Source organism: Episyrphus balteatus, chromosome 1 (genome assembly GCF_945859705.1).
Source record: "Episyrphus balteatus chromosome 1, idEpiBalt1.1, whole genome shotgun sequence".
Classification (NCBI taxonomy): domain Eukaryota; kingdom Metazoa; phylum Arthropoda; class Insecta; order Diptera; family Syrphidae; genus Episyrphus; species Episyrphus balteatus.
Window position 1 is genome coordinate 20,433,048 of NC_079134.1, and position 20,313 is coordinate 20,453,360.

General features: G+C 33.5%; 1 protein-coding gene across 4 annotated transcripts; it reads right to left on the minus strand.

Moving 5' to 3' along the window:
- Positions 1–1,302: 1,302 nt before the first annotated feature.
- LOC129918678 (disks large homolog 5) lies at positions 1,303–19,793 on the minus strand. 4 transcript variants are annotated; one of them, XM_055999366.1, is made up of 10 exons: positions 11,153–11,233; positions 10,874–11,056; positions 8,740–8,835; positions 4,763–8,674; positions 4,143–4,679; positions 3,864–4,083; positions 3,560–3,798; positions 3,270–3,499; positions 1,539–1,761; positions 1,303–1,475 (listed from the first exon to the last, which is right to left on the minus strand). In XM_055999366.1, the coding sequence occupies exons 3-10, from the start codon at positions 8,783–8,785 to the stop codon at positions 1,372–1,374; spliced, it is 5,511 nt and encodes a 1,836-aa protein (XP_055855341.1). In that variant the 5' UTR covers positions 8,786–8,835; positions 10,874–11,056; positions 11,153–11,233; the 3' UTR covers positions 1,303–1,371. The 4 variants fall into 4 exon arrangements, with proteins under 4 accessions (XP_055855341.1, XP_055855360.1, XP_055855332.1 ...); XM_055999385.1 differs by lacking the exons at positions 10,874–11,056; positions 11,153–11,233 and adding an exon at positions 19,131–19,793 and having other exon boundaries at positions 4,143–4,664; XM_055999357.1 differs by lacking the exons at positions 10,874–11,056; positions 11,153–11,233 and adding an exon at positions 19,131–19,793.
- Positions 19,794–20,313: the final 520 nt, after the last annotated feature.

Sequence of the window (20,313 nt, forward strand, 5' to 3'; positions counted from 1 at the left end):
TGCAATATCGAATTGTATTTAAAAAAAGACAAACAGAAGGCGAACATTAAAAATGAAAGAAAACAAATAAAATAAACATGCATTTAAATTTCTAAACAAAATAAAAACAAAAATCTAATATAAGGCTAGTGATAGATAAAAATGTATAAAATTGAAATTTTTTCTAAGGCATATATATATTTTTTTTTTCGTTATATATATATTTTTTTTTAATATTATATTCGTTTTTATGCTAACAAAAAGTTGTTATCATTTTTTTTACTTTACCTTTATATATAAAAAACTTCAAGGCAATAAATAGAATTTATATTTTTAAAAAATTGATGTTTTCATTTTTCATCATCATAAAAAAAAACTGGAAGATTTGTTGTTTTATCGAATGCTTTCAGCATAAGAAAAAAAATGATTGATTGTATTTAATACCAGTCAAGTTTTGTTTTTTTTAGTTAAAGGCACGTTTCATATGTGTATATTGCAGAAATATAGAGAACAAAAATAATTAAAATAGAGACAAACAAAACATAAAAAAATACATAAAAAGAAATACATTAGTTACTTTTTTTAAATACTTAATTGTATAGATACAAAAGTGTTTTGTATCTTAAATATAAATAATAAAAATATAAATTGTGTGCAATATCTAAATAAAATAAAATGCACGACTGGGGTCGCACGTACTTGCTCTTGCAGTTCAAAGCACTTTTATGTTAGTCTACTTGTAGATATTAAAAGCTGCCTCTAAATTAAAAAAAAAAAAATGATATTGGGGAAGAGCCGACATTTATGGCAAAAATTTTGTGAAATGAAAAAAATTTTTTTTGTTATTTGACTTTTTTGAGAAAAAATAAAAATGCAGTTTTATTGCCACTGCACTAAATATTACGTATACAAAGTTTAATCAAAATCGTTAGAGCCGTTTTCGAGAAATTTGCAATATCGTATTTTTTTGTATGGGAGGTATACGTTCTAAACGAGATAGAAAAAAACAAAAAAAAACCATTTTTCAGAATTTCATAAAAATCATCTGTACCAAATTTGAAGAAAATCCGTCCACCCGTTTAGGCTGTGGAAATGTGTACAGATGGACGCACAGACGCACAGACGCACAGACGCACAGACGCACAGACGCACGGACGGAATTGCGAGACCCACTTTTTCGGAATTCTCCATCATCGTAATGTTGGTTTTGATTAAAACCTCAATTTTTTTTTTCGACACGAAACCAATACTTGCCCTATAGAGCAAGTAAAAATAAAAGTTAAAACGAAAAAATTAATAAAAATAGGCAAGGCAGGGAGTCTGTTTTTATAATAAAAAAATAGCATAAACTCTGAAAATTAAAAACTAGCAGCAACTCTTTCTTCTCTCTATCTAGGCATTGGAGACGGGAACCCACAAAAGTTTATCTTGTTCCTTGTCAACTGAGTCTTTGATCTGTGTGCACATGTGTTTAATGCTAACTCCGGGTATAACAGCTAAAATAGAGAAACAAAAAAATTATTTTATTTTGAATTTCGTGTTTATGTAAAGCTTCTTACCAGATATATACTGTTTGTAGTCAGATTCTAGCTTAAGGGCCCTTTCGTACATTTCTTTTGCAGCTTTAGCTGATATCTTGTCCGTACCATAACGGGGATCTTTTATTTCTCGGATTTGTTTTGCTGATTTAAATCGAAGTAGCAATACAATGGGATAGATTTGTAGACGCTGCAAGCGCTCAACAGCTGAAATTGATATGTCCAAAATACAATGACGACGATCCTGTAAAATACGTAGACAAATTATTTATTAGATGTTTAGTTTTTAACTTTTGTAAGAAGCACTCATGATAACATTTTGCACTATGAGAACATTTTGCTAACAGACACTTTTAGCTGCCTCTGGCTAGAGTTCGAGTTATCTACAGAGCGCTGTACAATCATCATAACTCATAAGTAAGAAATATTTTGTAGTGATTTCACTGGGTACTTAATCCGTTAATTTCAAATATCGTCATTCATTTGCTCTCTGTAACTCTATCACTAACTTCTCGTTTGTCATTACGAAATTGCATATTTTGCTTAATGAAGTAATAATTAGGTTATTGAAAATTGAATTAACCAAGTAGAAAATGTTTTTTTTTTTTTTGAATATTGAACGAAGTTGAAAGGCAGATACGAAAATAATTTGAATATAACAATTGTTTTTTTCTGTGACTGTTCTTGCTTCGTTAATTGACTTTTTTTACTGTAGACAATTTTATTTGTGCTTATTTACATACATTATGTAAACAGTTTTTATACAACTGATAAAATACTCAGAGCGATACTTTTTAGCTTTCGTCCAGTTCCGAAGTTCGATGTATGATTACCTTTTTCGCTTATTAACGTGCCTGAATGTGCAAATTTTAATCCACAACATTCTTGGTTAGAACGTCAGACAGGAAGTCATTTTGTATACCAACAAGAAACAGAGTTGTTAACGAGATGGAACTTTGGGGAACAGCAATCTTAGTTTGGTGTTTTTTGAACCTGCTCTACATTAATACAAATGTTGCAAAAAATGTTGTTTTGTTGAAAATCAAATATTTTTTGAGCCGATTGTAAGTTCTACATAAAATCTTATGTATATATATGAAAAACTTTAATGCAGGCTCCAGGTCAATGAGCCTATATACATTGTATATACTATTGTATATACTATTTGAAGAGGTCACTACAAAATTCCTATTATTAAAAGCTTATGTGATAGTTTACGCAGAGAGGAAAATAGGGAATAAGACTTGTTTTTTTTTTTAAAAATTAAACATTAGTAAGCTTGTTACTGTTTAATACAGTTTTTGTTAAAAATAATACTTAATAAATGCATTAAATTTCATTTGTTCGTTCATTCGCTCATTCGTTGGTCGCTCTCATGTGCAAGGGGCTTAAATGGATTTCTTGATGGAAGAATTTGAAAAATTGTGCACATTAAAATCTTGTTTAATGATAATTTTAATTCGAGAATAGCTGTGTTTTATTTTCCTCGTGATCCGGATCAGGTCATTGTTTTTATTAGCTTTACAACAAAAGCAGGATTTTGTTTTGTTATAGTTTCCCAAATAAATCAATGATCTGATCTGGATCACTAGGAAAATAAAACACAGCTAATAATACGAATAGAATCAAAGCAGAGACATGAATGTGAACCGTAAATGTCAATGTAAATTGTAGTTAGAAAATCATTTTAGTATGGAAACGGGAAGACCATCGAAAGATAAGATCTACGTTTGATGTTCTTCTATTACTCACATTTTTGCATGAATTATTAATTGACTCCACAGTTGTGCATTCAAATTTATTTCCCCTTCGTCGATAGTCTACAAATATATTCTCTTGTAAACCCTCTTCCATTGCTTCTTGTGAGCAATCCATTGTGGTAACTTCACACGATTTAAATAAATTAACAAAATCAATTGTCAAACGATCCATAACACATTCAGATAGTGGACCAATTATTAATACCGGGCGACGTACTGGAGCTAAAAAAAAAGTAGAATTATTATAAACCATAATACAATAATTAAAAAACCGAAACTAACAATCCAATCGTTCAACTCGTTGATAACTCAATATTCCACCATCATCATTCAACATTCCGGAATCGGGAAAGAAACTAAGTTGAGTGTTGCTAAAGCTGGCAATTTCTGTCGAATCTCTCGATGAGCTACGTTGATGCTTTTTTCGACGAAAGAAAGAACGACGTGCTGATGTGCTGCCACGTCTTGCTGTCCCGCCATCACAATCTACACTCTCACCTGAACGGAGTTCTTCTTCAACTCTAAAAAAAAGAAGTAAAACATGATAAGTGAGGAAAACCAACAAATACTTTAAATTAAAACCTACTTTGATTGACTTGGAATAATTCCACATTCCTTACGATGTCCTTTCGAGTCTAATTTCCATGCCCTCCAGAGGCCAAACGTCCCACCGAATACTGTATTGTCTACATAGAGAACTTCGTCTTTCACAAATTTTATCTCGCCCTCATTTAAATCACCAGTTCTGTCAAACCCCACCCGAATATAAAAAGAATCCCCCGATCTGTCCTTGATCTGTTTCAAAACTAGAACAAAAAAATGACTTAGACCAATCGCATCATTATAAACCTTTACTAAAACTTACTTTGCAATTTATTCTGCACTAACATTGTAACTGTTTCAGTCAGCTTTGATATTTCATTGGCGGCCTGCTCAGCAGTCACACACCTCAAGTCCACACCATTATACTCCAGTATTTGATCGCCCTTCCGGATGCCAGCTCGATCAGAAGGTGATCCTGCAGTCACGTCATGTACGAATATACCAACTTTATTGCCGCCAAACAGTTTAATTCCCAAGTTTTTTGACTTGTCCATATGCAAAGTCACATATCTTGCTTCTTCTTCATGATAAATAGTAGTCGGAATATCTTGACTACTTACATCCGATTGATTTTCTAGACTATCGGCAAAACTTTGATCCTTAATAGGAGTCGAGATCAGAGTATTGGACGGGGGCATTATGCTGCTATTAGTCAAAGCACTCGATGTGGTTATTGGAGAGGATGCTATCAACGATCGAACTGGTGGTCGTGGTGAGTTACGTGGCGTTGGTGATCCAGAGTGATTAACACTTTCCGGTTCGAGATTATTGCCGCCGTCATATTCTGCAGAGAGAAATTCTAAAGAAATTAAAAGTTATTCTAAGTGACTCTTTGGAGGATTTTCAGAAGGGAGGGGATAGGGACTGAGTTATAGTACTTACTCTCTGGATTATATTGCACCAGCATTGTGATGGAATTACCACACTGGCGCAAAACATTCGCTGCAATATCATTAGTGGCCGAGCGCATATTTAGTCCGCAAACTTCTAAGAGTTGATCGCCCACCTGAAGACCGGCACGAGTAGCAATGCTCTTCTCGGCTACTGTCGAAACGAAAATACCACCACCATTGTTATTACACTGAATGGTGATTCCCAGGGATTTGTCGCTCTTTTCAATCGTGACTCTTCTCAGGTCTCCAGGGCAAAGAAAATCCGACGGTACGTTGGAATTTCTTTTGCTCCCACCGTGGCTTAAAACTTCGACATGTACTTGAGGCATAGGCGAGCCTCGTTCACTGCCACCGTGATGATCAATCGAACCGGTGCTGTTCTTTACACCACTGCCCTTGCTTGCAACACTATGGTTCGAGGGTATACGCAGACGTTGGTGTTCTTTTTTGCGTGGAAAAGTGCCACCTTCGTATACTTGTGCATAGCCTGAGGGCATGTCGTCATGATCTCGCGTTGGATGAATGCTTCTTCCACCTCGGTTGTATGGATAATCTACCGAAGAGTTGTAAGCGTGATGTGGCAAAGGCGGTGGGCTGCCATAATCCATGTCAAACTTATCTGCAGAGGAATGAGCTGCATGTTGTGGGTCCATAGAGTGCGGGAGAGTGAGAGGACTAGAGTGACGGATCTTGTGTGGATGATGGGAATGGGGTATATGAATCGGATGCATCTGGGAGCTGTTTGAGGTGAATGTGGGGAAAAGCTGAGTGTGTCTATGCTGTGGTGCCATACTGCCCCCATTGCCATTATTCATTTGATCCCGGTGAAAGAGTAGAGCCCCACCTGCATGCATTCCAGGATGATTGGCAACTCCAGAGGCTATACTCTCACTATCACTGGGATACTTGGATACGTTTTTTGATTGCATTCCAATTGCTGGAGCTGCCGGTCGCTTCGGGAAGTTGGCATATTCACTTATAGGCGGGCTCTTCTGCGAGAGAATAGAGTCAATTGAATTCTGTGATTTGAGCGATATCATATCTAGAGAATTTTGCTGTGCGCTATTCCTAGCAAATGCCGTAGTATTCGATTGTGGCTGACAGAATAAAGGCGGCTGTGGTGCTGGGCTTTTCATCATTTCAAAGAGCTGCTGCTGCTTCGAGCCAACGGTAATTGCTCCAGGAATTACTTGTTGCTGTGCTGTTTGACCAGTTGTCTTATACAACAAACTATTCTCCATTGGAGTCAAATTCAAACTATATCTGTTCTGATAATGATTTGCGTGATGCTGCCTTTGATTAGTGTGTGTACTGTATTTTCCCATTAAATCGGATGTCTTGTTACGCATATTCGGTGCTACCAGTGGAGGACTTCGAATGCCAACTGGCTTTGATTGTTCTAGAATTATCGGTTCCGATTCTAGAGCTGTTCCGTAAACTGAATGACGATAGGGATAACCGTTGGTAGTTGAACTCCCGGTGGATTGAAAAAGACTCGACGCGGGAATGGGATTTGAATTACGATTGGGATTGTTTTTTGATGAAATCAATGTAGAAGAACTCCCAGCACCACCCATTTTTTCGGGCTCTTCCTTGTCCACATTGATGGGAGCTGCTGTAAACAGTGATAGTGGTGCACGTTCTTTCTTTCGATGCTGGACAATAGTTCCGGTTGGGTTCTCTTGTGATGTATTGAGAATATTCGTGCGGGGCCATGTGCCCATGCTTTTCGAGGTTTCCTTATCTTTTTTACTACTACGTTTGCTTCGCTTGAAGAGATTCTCCTTGCTCTTTTCGGAACTCTCACTTAGAACAGAGTCCAAAGCAGCCAGGGCGTCATTTTCTTGACTGAAATCAGCACCAGGCTTGGATATGTGTATTTTTTCACGGAACTTGCTAAGCATTTCGGCAATTTTCGAGGGGTGTTTTGCGCTAGGTACTTTGTGCATCGAATCATTGGAGTCAGTTTGAGCTGATGTGGTTGTCATACGGCGATGAGCTTCGGGATAGCTGACATCTTGAACATTTTTCAAAGCAAATATGGTGATCGAGTCATTTCGCAGATCGTTAAGCATATTCATTACTTCCTTGACATTTTGAACTCCTTCCATAGACTTGTTGTTGATGCTTAGCACACGGTCTCCTACATCCAACTCGGGCTCAAATGCAGCCAGCGAGTTCTGCTCAATCTTAGATATAAAGACCCCAGTGTCAAGGTTCAATCCGTGGTTATGATTCTCCTGAAGATTCAGATGAACCGTATAGAAATGACGCTTACTTTGACGTGTGCGTGATACCAGAAGACTACATCTAGGTGCACTTGAACGCACCTCATCCAAAACCATTCGTTTGGTCATCGATTGGCAATCCAAGTTGTTAACCTTAACAATCACATCATTGATCTTAAGATGTCCAAATGCCGGTGACGTATTTGTCACTCCACAAACCAACTGTCTATTATTGGTATCGTCTAATATAATTCCAACATCACCATCTTGGTGATAGTTGCACAACTCGATTTCAATCAGATCATCGGCATCGTAAGTGCTCAAACGGAAACTGCGACGCAAATCGTGCGAATGGGAATTTTCAATTTGCTCTTTGAGGCCTTCGATTTCTCTTTGTGCTTCGTCTTTTTGCTTTTTGATCTTTTCGCTATCTCTAATTGCAGATAGTAAATCACTAATTGCCTTATCGCGTTCCTTTCGTAAGTTATCACAGAGTGTTTTAACCGAATCACGCTCTTGAACGATTTTCTCACGTTCGGATATAGCCCAGTCACGGTGTCTTTTAGCAATATCGGTTTCTTGAATTGATTTTTCAACTTCGGAATGAGCCTTTTCGAGGCATTTTCGTAGTTTTTCGATTTCTTTAAAGTCATCTTTGCTATCAGAGAACTCTTTGCTCCACGAAGACTCCCTTGATTTGAGGAGTTCTCGTTTTTTTAACTTCATATTGAGATCTTCAATGTTGTGCATAAGCTCCGAGTTTGCTTGCTGAAGAGATTTTATATCAGTTTTGTCTTTCTTTCTTTGGATTTCAACTTGATCCAATTCTTTTTTAACTGCTGCAAGATCATCACTCATTTTTTGTGTCTCTTGGAGGACATTATCTTTTTCGGATAGAATTTGATTTAACTCATCTTCGACACGATTTCTGTGCATTGTTGCCATAAGCAATTCATTTGCTTTCGAAGCTAAAAGGGCTTTAAGCTTTTCAACTTCTTTTTCAAGTTGATCTCGTTGAATACTGAAAGTTTCACGTGCTTCACGATAGTAATTGCGTTCCTTCTTGACATTATCCAACTCGTTTATAACCGAGCTAAGGTGTTTTTTGAATTTTTCTCTTTCAGCTGAAACTATGTTGCGATCCTTAGACAAATCAGCATATCTCTCTTTGCAAAGTTGCAGTTCTTCGAGAAGTTTTTCAGTCTCTACACATCCACCTTCGCATTTTTTCCCACCCATTTCGCTGTAGTGCTCGCAATAGAATGACCCCGATTGGGTGTTTCCATTTTCACTTTCTTTTTGTTTAACCGACTCGATGAACTGTAGTAATTTGCGCTCCAACATCATATTTTGTTGTGTGAGTCGGGCATTCTCGGCAGCTATGTCTGTGAATTTATTGCGATCTTTTGATGAAGATTCCAATTGTTTCATTGCTGCCATGTACTGTTCTTGATAGAAGGCCAATTGGGAACCCATTTCTTCACAACGACGCACTGTGTCTTTGTGCTGATGTCGTAGATTATTCAGTTCCATGTCATATTGTTGTTTCATTAGATCAAAGGACTTTTTAGCATTTGGATTGTTGTTGGCAAGATTGGCAGCTGTTGTGCTGCCACTGCTATTTGAAGATGGTCGAAGTGTGCGATCATAGCCGACGACATATTCGGCACTCTCTAAAATAAAATTTGAACATTAGTAAAAATGTTTCAAGTATTTTCAGGAATTATTTGTAATTTACCTTCTTGACTACTATTGCTGGTTAAAGAAAGATCTCCAGAAGCCATTTTCAAATCATTTTCCACGATGAGGAAGAATACAAATGATAATTATATATCTGAAAATAATTTGTTGTTTATTTAAACAAAAAAAGAAAACATAACAATTCATAAATTTAAACAAAGGAACATTGAATGATACCGGCGCCACCGACATCAAACCAAATAATTCTGATAATATACCTAACAATGATATGTGTTGATAGAACTCAGACACTTCAGCCCAGATAAGAAGACATTAAGCCAATAAGATTTTGGCGGAACTTAAGTTAACATTCATTCAATTGATAAAACAATAAATTTGTAACAAAAATAAAATCAAAAATGTTTGGATGGAGTAATAAGCTCACGAGGAAACAAGGTATTGTGACTTTTGATTCTTTAATCGTTCCTGAAATTGAAAATTGAATACTTTTCGAGATTTTCTTAATACGTCAAAAGTCAGTACTCTTGAAAAATGTCAAAGTGTAAACGTAGAGGCTAGTATTGAAACCAGTACCCACGTTCTATAACTTAGTCGAGAACTTCTCGCATAGCGAGAAATTTCTCGATGCGAGAGTTACAGAACGTAGAAACAGAATACATAAAAATTACTTTTGTGAGATGAAGTTATTAACCACATGACATTAGTATTTGGTATGCGTTGTAACAAACAATAAATTAAAAATATTAGAGCTATGAGGTTCATTACACGAGAAAAAGCTGATTTTTGAAAAAAAAAAAAACTTTTTTAAAGTTGTCCTTTTGCCTTCTGTTAAAAAAGCCAAGTTTTAAGCTTCTTGAGCCGTTTTTCATACAAATTCAGAAAGACTTTACTTTTAATTAGGTACTGGGATACCAAATTGTAATCACAGTTCATATTTTTTAAGAGACCAAACTTTTATTCCAAAATAATCGCATTATCAAATATTTTAGTTTTAGGAGAATACTGTAAACGGATAACCCCACTGATTGGATAAATCCACAGCAAAATTGCGTTTTTCTATCTTAGAGGCACCGTAGGATGACTTTTAAAAGCAGACAACGAAGCTGTTTTTTTTTTCTTTTTGTAATTTCTGCATCAAAAAAAACATGTTTCGTCAAAAAGTTGTTATCCGGTTTTTGATGTGGATGCTTGTTTAATGCTTTTCTGTACTCTATCAAAACTTGACACAGAAATGGCACACATTTTTTTAACGGTTAAATTTCTATTCCGCATTCGAAAATGCGGAAAAAAAGTGCATTTTTTGAATTTCGTTTTATTTAATTAACAAAAAACGATTTTATTAATGTGTACTATATGTTTGCCCACAAGAAAAAAAGTTTTCACTACAAAATATATTTTTTTTTATTGAATTGGGAATAAAATAATTTAATTATTAATTAAATTGGTCCTTATAAGTCAATAACAGTTCCAAAATAAGAATTAAACTACATATTATGTATATTCAAGATCACAATTCACACACAAATTAATTTTTTATAAGAAAAATGAAAAGTGTGATTTTACAAATTTTAACGATTTAACATGATGGATTTGGTTGTTGATGATGGAAGTAGAGCAAAAATCGTCGTGTAATACTGAAATTATTACACCAAGTAATCTAACAGCATAATCCCATTGGCACGTAGAAAGACCATAAATCATGTCAAAGTTATTACCCCTAAGTGAATGATATGGCTTTGGAATCTATTGTTTAGTTCAGTTTTTGGCTTAAAGGAATCTTACTATTCTGACCCGAGCGCGAACATGATGAAAAGATGAATTTTAAAAACGAGAGTGCAAAAAAACTTATAAAATTCATAAAGTTTTTGAGCTACAATATGAAAAAATTCATATCTTTACAAAACAAATGTTCTTATCCAAATAGTTGTTCTAATCTAGTTCTGCTTTGAGCTAACTATCCCGTAGGTACCTATGATCGCGAACTCTGCTATTTACTTTTGTCACTCAGATTTAGGGGACCAGAATGAATTGCCTCGTTGTTGTCATCATAATTGGTCATTCTAATCTAACCCACTAAAGGCTATTATAAAATTTGTTAGTTTTGGTTTGATGGTATTGTTTTTTTTTTGTGTTTTTTTATGAAATGACTTGACATATTTTTGTCGTTTTACCTGCGATGATCAGTCTCTTTTTATGAACAGATTAATGCTGTGTCATCACCTCTTCATACACATTTTTTTTGAAATTCGTTAGCAAAGGTAAGATTATTTAATCATCTTAACCTTTTGAATACAGTGGGGCATATGTAGCTGTAGTTTATGGTGATCAAAATTTGAACGTGCGAAAACGTTTTGCTTTGAAAATAAAAAAAATTTAATAATAGCAAACTTAGCTAAATAAAATGTATCTTGGAAAAATCTTCCGGCGGCGGTTTTCTGGATCATACTTACAGATAATTACATCTTAACATCATTTTTTTGCTATCTTAAGACAGGGGTAGTGTTTATTCAATTACAATAAGGAAAACAAGCACCATGTGAAGGTGCTGCTGTTTTTATTTTTAACTAAAAAGCAAAATTAATTCTATCGTAAATCTAATTGTAAGCTATATTCTATCAACTCTAATCAACCTTCTATGACTATGCAACCCTTTCGCGCGAAAATATATTACTTATCTTATAAATAATATAACATTACGTGTCATGATTGCCCAAACAGCACTTCAACAACGTCACAAAATTGTGTTCTGTTTGAACTATCAAAAATGATTATAAGAAAAAAAAAGAACAACAAAAACAAAAATTCTACACCAAATCTTATCACAAAAGACAATCCATAAAAACGTCTAAGCGGTTTTCTAATTGAGATCGACACATCGACGACGACACGACGCAACGCTTAAATGGCAATCGCCATCGACTAGACACAATCCTCACCACACAGAGGAGACCTACTAATTGCGTCAGATAATATTTTTAACCCGAAAACTAAACAACAAAAAAACGCAAAATTAAAAACAAAAAAATATATTTCGACAGAGACTGTCTTTTGCCAAAACAATTGACTAATGACCGTTTTTGTCTGTGCTCTGTCTATCACAATCGCTTGTCGCTGTCGTAGTTAGAGACTAGAGATGGCGACAGTGGACAGAAGTGATGACGACGGGGAGAGAAGAGATTAAGCATCGAAACGATAGAGACTCAATCGAGAGCTGCTGTGTTGTATACTTTCTTTCGCAAACAAAAAAAAAAAATTGAATATAAATGAAATCCCAAACAACGAAGAGCGCAAAAATGAGGAACAACAAAAAAAAAAAAAACAAAATAAAATTAAGAAAAAAAAAAGAAGTTTCTTCATGTGTTCATGCACCAATTAGCAAATTCAAGTTAATTGAAAGGTGCAGGCAACAATAGTCGTGGCACTGGCAGCAGCTATCAGCAGCACCAGCAGCGCCAGAGCCCACTACTAACAAAAAGCACCAGAATCGAAATGGAGTGGAGTGACAATGGCACAAACGAAAGGAGAAGGAACAGGAGGAGGAAGAGAATCAGCACTCAGCCAACAGCAGCAACAAGCAGAAGCAGTAGCGAATGGAAATGGATGGATTGGCTAAGTAGTACACTGCCGGTCAATAGAATAGGTTCACCTTATAAACAGCAAGAGATTTTTTCACTTAAAAAAAAGCTTTACAAAAACCCTTTCGAGAATGCAGTTTCAAAGAGCCTAAAAATTAAAAGAAAAGCGCACTATCCTTTGGTTGGTATTTAATCCTTCCGTATTAAAATCTTAAATTAAATCTTCCCCTACAAGTACTCTTATGGCCAATTTCATAAACATTTCACAGGCTTTTAAACTTTTAAATGACGTTTTTTGTATAGAACAAACGTCATTTTAGAATGTAAAAGACTGATTAATATTTAAAAGGGCTTAATAAAATTGCCCATTAGTCTTTGAACTGTAGAAAGATTGATGAGAAGTGGCCAAACCTAGATCGCATGCAAATCCAATAGGAAATTCCGTTAAAACCTCAATCAATTGAAAATAGGTTGAATTTTGAAAAGTGTCACATGAGTTAAAAAAGAGCAAAAATTACAAAACAAAACAATGAGAATTATATTGAAATGTAACTGGTTAACACCAATTGTATATATCGCACCCTCAGTGCAAAAGAGCGAGAACTCAAAAAAGTTCATTTCGAGAAAACGCTTCTGCAAAATACATACTGACTCTAAACTTTCCCCTATAACTTTCCATGGGACAGCAATTTCAATAATGTCAAAGCTCTATTACAAGAACCATTATGTTTATTTTGTAGTTTTAGTAAATTTATTTTTTAAAATTGTTTAAATTAGGTAAGAGTTTGACTTAAAATATAGTAGGAATTGGATAAAAACAGTCATAATCTTTCGAATTTTTCGTTTACGTTAACAACAAGCCCTTCAAAAGAAAGATAATTTAAAAAGCAACATTTCCTCATCATTATCTCAAAAATGTCATTTTTTGACTTATCGCTCTTTTGCACTGAGGGCGCGATATGTATGTTAAGTATGTTAAATTGGCTAAGTTTTAAGAACCAATATAAATGTACTAATTTATGTATTTAAAATGAAAAATGGAATGCTGCCTCGTTATTTGTGTGATAAAACACAATATATAAGTGATGTACATAATTATAATGTAAGAAGAATATGCTTGTATATAAAGGTCTTAAAATGTTCAATAAATTACCAAATGATTTAAAATCAGAAAATAATTTCAAAATATTTAAGACAAAAAAAAAACGAAATAAGTATAGATTTATTTTTTTATTTATTTATGATTATTTATTTATTTAAATGATTATATACTAAAAGTAGTTTGTAAATAGCTTAATTTGCTAAATAAAGAAATTAAATGAAATGAAAAAGATTTTTTTCAACAATCTAAACAGTAACCTAGAGCAATGGCCCCTTACACCATCATTTGTTTTTTATAGGTATATTCTTTGGGTGAAAGGAAGTAGGTACCATCTGTAATTTTCAAATTTTGTCCTTGTCTTATACGCCGACACTACCCTTTTATAAATAAATAGGTGTTCAGAAACCAAAACGCATATGAAACTGTATCCAATTCTTTGCGGACCGAAAAAGATTCTTCTGCTTTACCTGAAAATTTATATTTAAAAGGCACAAAGTCGCTTGTGCCAGTTTCAGCGTTTTTAAAGCCCACCAAGACCCATTTGTTTATTTAGTGTTGTTGTAATTTCTTTTGTATCCGTGAATAAATGTGAAATACACACATAGTGTAACCACAGTATTTTGACGCATACATATGCGACTTTTCACACATACTTAGCTAAAAGCCTAAATCTGTTCACACATACTTTCACGACTTCTACACGAAGACAAGATGCACATAAGAACGAAGAGAGAAAGATCGATTTCTCCTTTGCTCTAATGTGCATCTTTTGCGTCTACGTCTTCGTGTAGAAGTCGTCTTAGCCAAAAGTATCAATCCGAGCCTGTAGGCAAACCAGTTCGTTCGTTTGTTGGTCGCTCTCATCTGAACAGTGCTTTAGGTTTACCACCGATTTCAAAAAATTTAAGTTGCTGAACCAATGATTAAATAGATCAGAAGATAAAAGTTGCTGAACAACCCAACTAACATTTCAGCTTCGGTAAAGGTATAATAGAAGCTACATTTCAGCTTCTGTTAAATTTTAGTAAGGTAACAACCTTTTGTTATGGCAAAAGGAGAACTTTATACAAGTTGAATTTTAAAGTTCAACTGACCTTAACTCCAAATTTATAAAGCGTTTCGCTTAGGTTCGACAGTGGGCTCATCAGGACCTGATCTAAGTTCACAACGCGGTCCTAAGAATTAATGCGTACAAAACTGGTCTAACTGTCATTCTGACAATATTTTGATGTTTGAAATAATTAATTATGATATTTACGGGAAGTTTGCAAAATAAATAATAAAAAGATTATTGAACAATAAAAAAAAATGTGGTGAAACTTTACAAGAAGTCAACAAGCAAAGAAATTCGATTTGACTTTCAAAAAATGTCACAGTCAAGAATTAATTCATGAGTGCTGAATTGTATGATCTGGTCAATGTAGAAAATGCTGAGGTACAGGATACCAAAAATGAGGAGGGTGTCATTAAATACGAGGTATAAACGGATCCCTTACCTTAATGCAACAGTTTCGGACAGACATTTGTAACTTCATATGTATGTAAAAAATATATGTTAATAAAAAGAATAATTAAAAAAAATGCAGTCCAGTTATGGTCTTTTTTTTTTACTTATATCTGACTTTTAGAAAGGTCGAACAAAGTCGCTATACTTTTTTGGTACTTGTACCTGATGTAGGTAAGAAGTGTTTTTTTGTACATTCTTCGGTTCCGGCATTGTATTTCCCATTTTAGGTGTTTTTTGTAAATTAAAAAAAAAAATCATTTAAATCAACAAAAACGCACTTTTCAAGAGAAACAACAAGAAATTAAAAAAAATCTGTCAGATATCTTTTGAAAAGACTGAAATCCATTGCTTTTGTTTAAGGGGGGAAATCCCTCTGGAATTTTTTATTTTTGAATTATTTTTTTTTTTGTCTAATAAATTCATTTATCAACCGAAGAAGCTATTTTCAGTGGTCTAAGCCTTAAATGAAGCGTCAAAAGTCCCTTGAAAGTCCAGAATCCCATGCGCTCCGAACCTTGCACAGTACGAAAACGTAAACTTTAAACGCATTTTTCTCGAAACGCGTTTTTTTCCGCGCCGTGCAACGGAACTCTAAAACTAATGAAGCTAGCGACTTGAAATAAAAGGCAAATTACTCGTTAAATAATTGGCCATTGCATGAACCTAAAAGTTTAATAAAATAATTACAATATATATTTTTTTAACAATTTATTTATAAAAAAAACATTGTGTTTTTTCGTTTATTTTTGTCTCTAATTTTTATTTTAGATTTGTTTTTACTAAATTTAGGTTCATGCAATGCTTATAAATATATTTTATTGGAAAAAAATTTCTTTTTTGATCATAAATAGTTTTCTGGATCAGGGCATTGCACAGAGGTGCGTTCTTTTTCTAACAATAGTCAACTATCGTTGTTATGTCAAAAAATATTGTTGATGTGTCATTGTTAGAAATTGTTGGGTTTTTTACAAATCATTTAGGAACGATTTATTGTTAGATATCGTTAAACTGTCAAACACAAAAAAAAATTGTTTTGAAAATATTTTTATTTGCATAATTATAACAAAAATAATGATTTTTTAATCAAAATAAATTCTCTTGCCTCATAAAATTGCAAAACTCTATTTTTATTTTCATTTTATTCCGCTTATTTCCAAAAGAAAAAAATCCTTAAGTTGGTTTTGTAAACAAAACATCCACTTTGACACATCAACAATCTCATGAGTGTTCAACTCATATCATGGAGGTGAGTTGGAAATAGTTACGATTTGTAACTATTTGACACTTCAAAACGAGTTTAGGAACGATGTTCATCTGTCAAATAGTTACAAATCGTAACTATTATGTAGTTTAGGAACGACAAAAGTTAACGATAGTTAACAATAGTTAACTATTGTTAGAAAAAGAACGCACCTCAGCGCTAACGCGAGGCGTCAACTTCAAAGAGCTGTAGAGCCCCCATTTTGTTTTTTTTTTTTACTTCAAAAAAATTGTATCAATACTTCATAATGTCAATAATAATGTCAATTACCCAATCTGTGATATACTGTGATTATGAAAATTTACTGGAGGAGTGCAATATAGATTTTAAGTTTAGTCTAGTCAACATAGAAACTATAATTTGTGCAATAGATATGATAAACAAGAAAAGTGACTATAATTTCATGAATGTTAGAATGTTTAAAGATTCTCTGTCTATAGTTGGCCCTGTGATTGTAAAAATAATAAATATATCCTTGTCTGCAGGTATTTTCCCACAATCTTGGAAAGAATCCCTTGTAGTCCCTATAAAAAAAATTACAAATCCAAAAACCTTGAGTGACTTTCGACCAATAAACATGATGCCATTATATGAAAAGATCTTAGAAAAATGTGTAGTGATTCAACTTCAACAACACTTGGAGGAACAACACCTCCTGGACAATTATCAATCCGGTTTTCGCGCAAATCACTCATGTGAAACTTGTTTGAATTTTGTTATTAATGATTGGAGGAAAGAAATAGATGACAAAAACGTTGTGATTGCTGTTTTCTTGGATTTGAAACGAGCTTTTGAAACAGTCAATCACGACATTTTACTAAAGAAATTAAAATATTTCGGTATAAAATCAACGGAATTTAAATGGTTCAAATCTTTTTTGCAAGGAAGAACCCAACGTACTTCTGTAAATGGAAAAATATCATCACCAATTCATGTCAGTGTAGGAATACCACAAGGCACAATACTGGGAGTGTGGTTATTCCTAATGTTTATAAATGATATATCCAAAATAATAAATTCGTCAAAACTCATTTTATTTGCTGATGATGGTTTACTCTACATTACTGGTAAAAACATTGCGGAGTGTTTAGAGAAAATAAATCAAGATCTGGAGAGGATAAATACATGGCTGAAAATGAATAGACTAGTGTTAAATGTTAATAAAACTAAATGTATGATTTTCAAGTCCAATCCTGTAAGTTTGTCAATAAATGTTAATATATGTATAAACAATGAGCAAATTGAACAAGTCAACCAAATAAAATATCTTGGTGTTATTCTGGATGAAAAACTTAGCTTTAATGAACATATTAATTATATATGCAAAAAAGTGGCAAAAAAAACTGGTGTATTAAGAAAAATAAGAAAAAATATATCTATGAACACTGCTGTAAATTTATGTAATGTATTGATTAAACCTCACTTTGATTATTGTTCTAGTTTATTGTATATGTGTCCACAAAGTCACAAAAATAGATTGCAACTTCAGCAAAATAAAGTCATGAGAATAATATTGAAATGTAATAGATACACACCAGTACAAAATATGTTAGATACGTTGATGTGGTTAAATGTAAATCAAAGGCTTTTTATGTTAAGTATGATATTTGTATTTAAGATTAAAAACAATATGTATCCCGGTTATTTATGTGAAAATGTTCGTACTAATGAAGATATAGAATACAATTTAAGAAACAGTGGTGACCTTAGAATCGAAAGATCAAGAACATCCAGAGGTCAGAGAACAATATTTTATATGGGGTTCAATAGCTTTAATAATCTTCCTCAAGAAATAAAAAATATTAATAACATAAACGAATTTAAACGCAAAATTATAGAATATGCTCAAACTATAACTATATAAATATAAATTATTATCAAATGATATATACAAATTAATACGAAGCATAGTAACTGTGATATTAAATTAAGTTAAGGTAAAAAAATGTAAACAATCTAAACTAAATGGCTTATTAAGCTAAATAAAGTTAAATTCAATTCAATATCATATACTTTTCCAAATTTCAACAAATGCTTTCGGTTTTCCAAAAAAAAATTATTGAAAAAGCTGTCTTCCAGAGGGATTTTCCCCCTTAAGTACTAGCCCCTAGACTACCGATTTTCAGGTCCTAACTTATACCGAGTCCTAACTAATACGCGGTACCAATTTGACAGTTCTAAGGCTTAGTACTTTTGTGAAGAAATCACTTGGTACCAATTTGAGTACTAACGATTGGTATAATAACCAGGTACTACCTAATTTTGAGGACCTAGCTAGGACGAAGTCCTAACTAGTACTCGGTCCTTAATTGACAGTTCTAGGGCTTAGTACTTGAGTGAAGAAATGAGTTGATACCGATTTAAGTACTAACTTTAAGACTAGGACCGGTACTAACGCTAGAACTATGTGAAGAAATCGGCCGTAAGGGAATTTGTTTGAATTCAGACACTTAGAAAATGTATGCCCGTGGTCAGGCTGATATAATAAATAAAAATAATTTTTATATTTTTTGATTATTTTTGTTATATTTCTTCGGTGTTATACAAGTTGGGCCCTTTATATCAATGTCCTTATAACTTCTATTCTATACGAAGCTTTACCGAAGCTTTGAGATTTGACCCACGAAAAAAAGGTCTTTTTTTTTTGGAAGCATTGCAATAAATTGTATTAATTTACTGTTGTAATAGTTTTGAGTCAGCTTTTTATTTATAAATAAGTCAGAAAAAAGGGTTTTCCTTCAGATTTTGTAATTGCTAAATTTAATTCTTTATCGTTTATAAGGGTGGATCTATTCTATTGACTGGCAGTGTATATTGAGTTACCGTGTAGAGAACTGGTTTTGGTTTTTGGTGGCAATAGACTTGTTTTCTTTCGGCAAAACTAAAAACTAAAACCAAAAACCAACCAAACCAACATACATATAGATAAATTTATATATTTATTTTTTGTCTTTATTATAAATGTGGAAATATATAAACTTACCAAAGTAATGTCTCTGTTTAAATATATATAAAAATTATTGTTTTATATATAGAACACACACGAATTGCGACGACGACCCTTCTCTTCCTGCCTGCTCTTTCTTGTCCGACACAACGACACGACGAAGATGTTGTTCGATGCTTCGGATTGGAGTTGACCTAAAACTTTTGGGGATATAGTCTTCCTCCCACGGGATAACTTTTCTTTCTCTTTTTTTCTTTATTTTTCAAATCAAAATTAGATTTTGTATTTTGGGACACACAACATTTGCGTTTTATTTGCAAAAAAAATATATATCTTTTCTTTTTTGTTCGCAGAAGCAAATAAGAATAAAAAATTTATCACAACGAAGAGAAATGAGAAGTAGAGAAACACAGAAAAAAAATGGAAAAGAAAACCAATGACGTTAACTGCTTTCGCTTCCGAGACGAGTAAAAAAAATTAAATAATTCTTTTTTTGGGTCGCTTATTGGTTGGTAATGTTGGAAATTTAATAAAGCACAAACTGGTTAAATGTAAATGATTGGATTTTTGCAAATAAAATGATGCAAAACAAATGTTAAAAATGAAAATTTTTTAAACAAAAATTGCGAAGGAGGAAATTTTTTATTTTTTCTCTGTGGCAACTGCACTTGGAAAAAAATTTTCCTTCTGCTGGCTGAACTTTTCTGACAGATGACGGATTTTTTTTTTTATGGAGAGAAATATCTTTCTAGTGAGGAGTAGAGCCAGCTGGTGGCCAGTTATAGAAACATGGAAAGCTTTTGGGATAAATCGTTAAGGTGGAAGTAAAATGGAATTCGTGTTGGAGAAGTTGTAGAAATTAATGAAACCATTTTTTAGCAATTTGTATATCTTCTGAAATTGGAAATATAGCTAAAAGTTTAAACCACGTGGAAGGTTTTTATATAGTCAATAAATAGGAAATACATACTTGAACCAGAGTTGATCCTCATCTAATCCATCATAAAAATGGTGAATATTAAATTGTAACCCAAGGCCAGTTGTTGTACAAATGTGGTTCAGCTTTGGTACAGGAATGTAACTTGCAAATTTTCGATTTCAAAAGATAAAAGTTGCCGAACAATGAATTAAATATTTGTACAACGGAAGATTGATGTAAGTTGCTCAACAACCCAACTTACATTTCAGCTTCGGTAAAGGTATAATCCGACTAACAAAG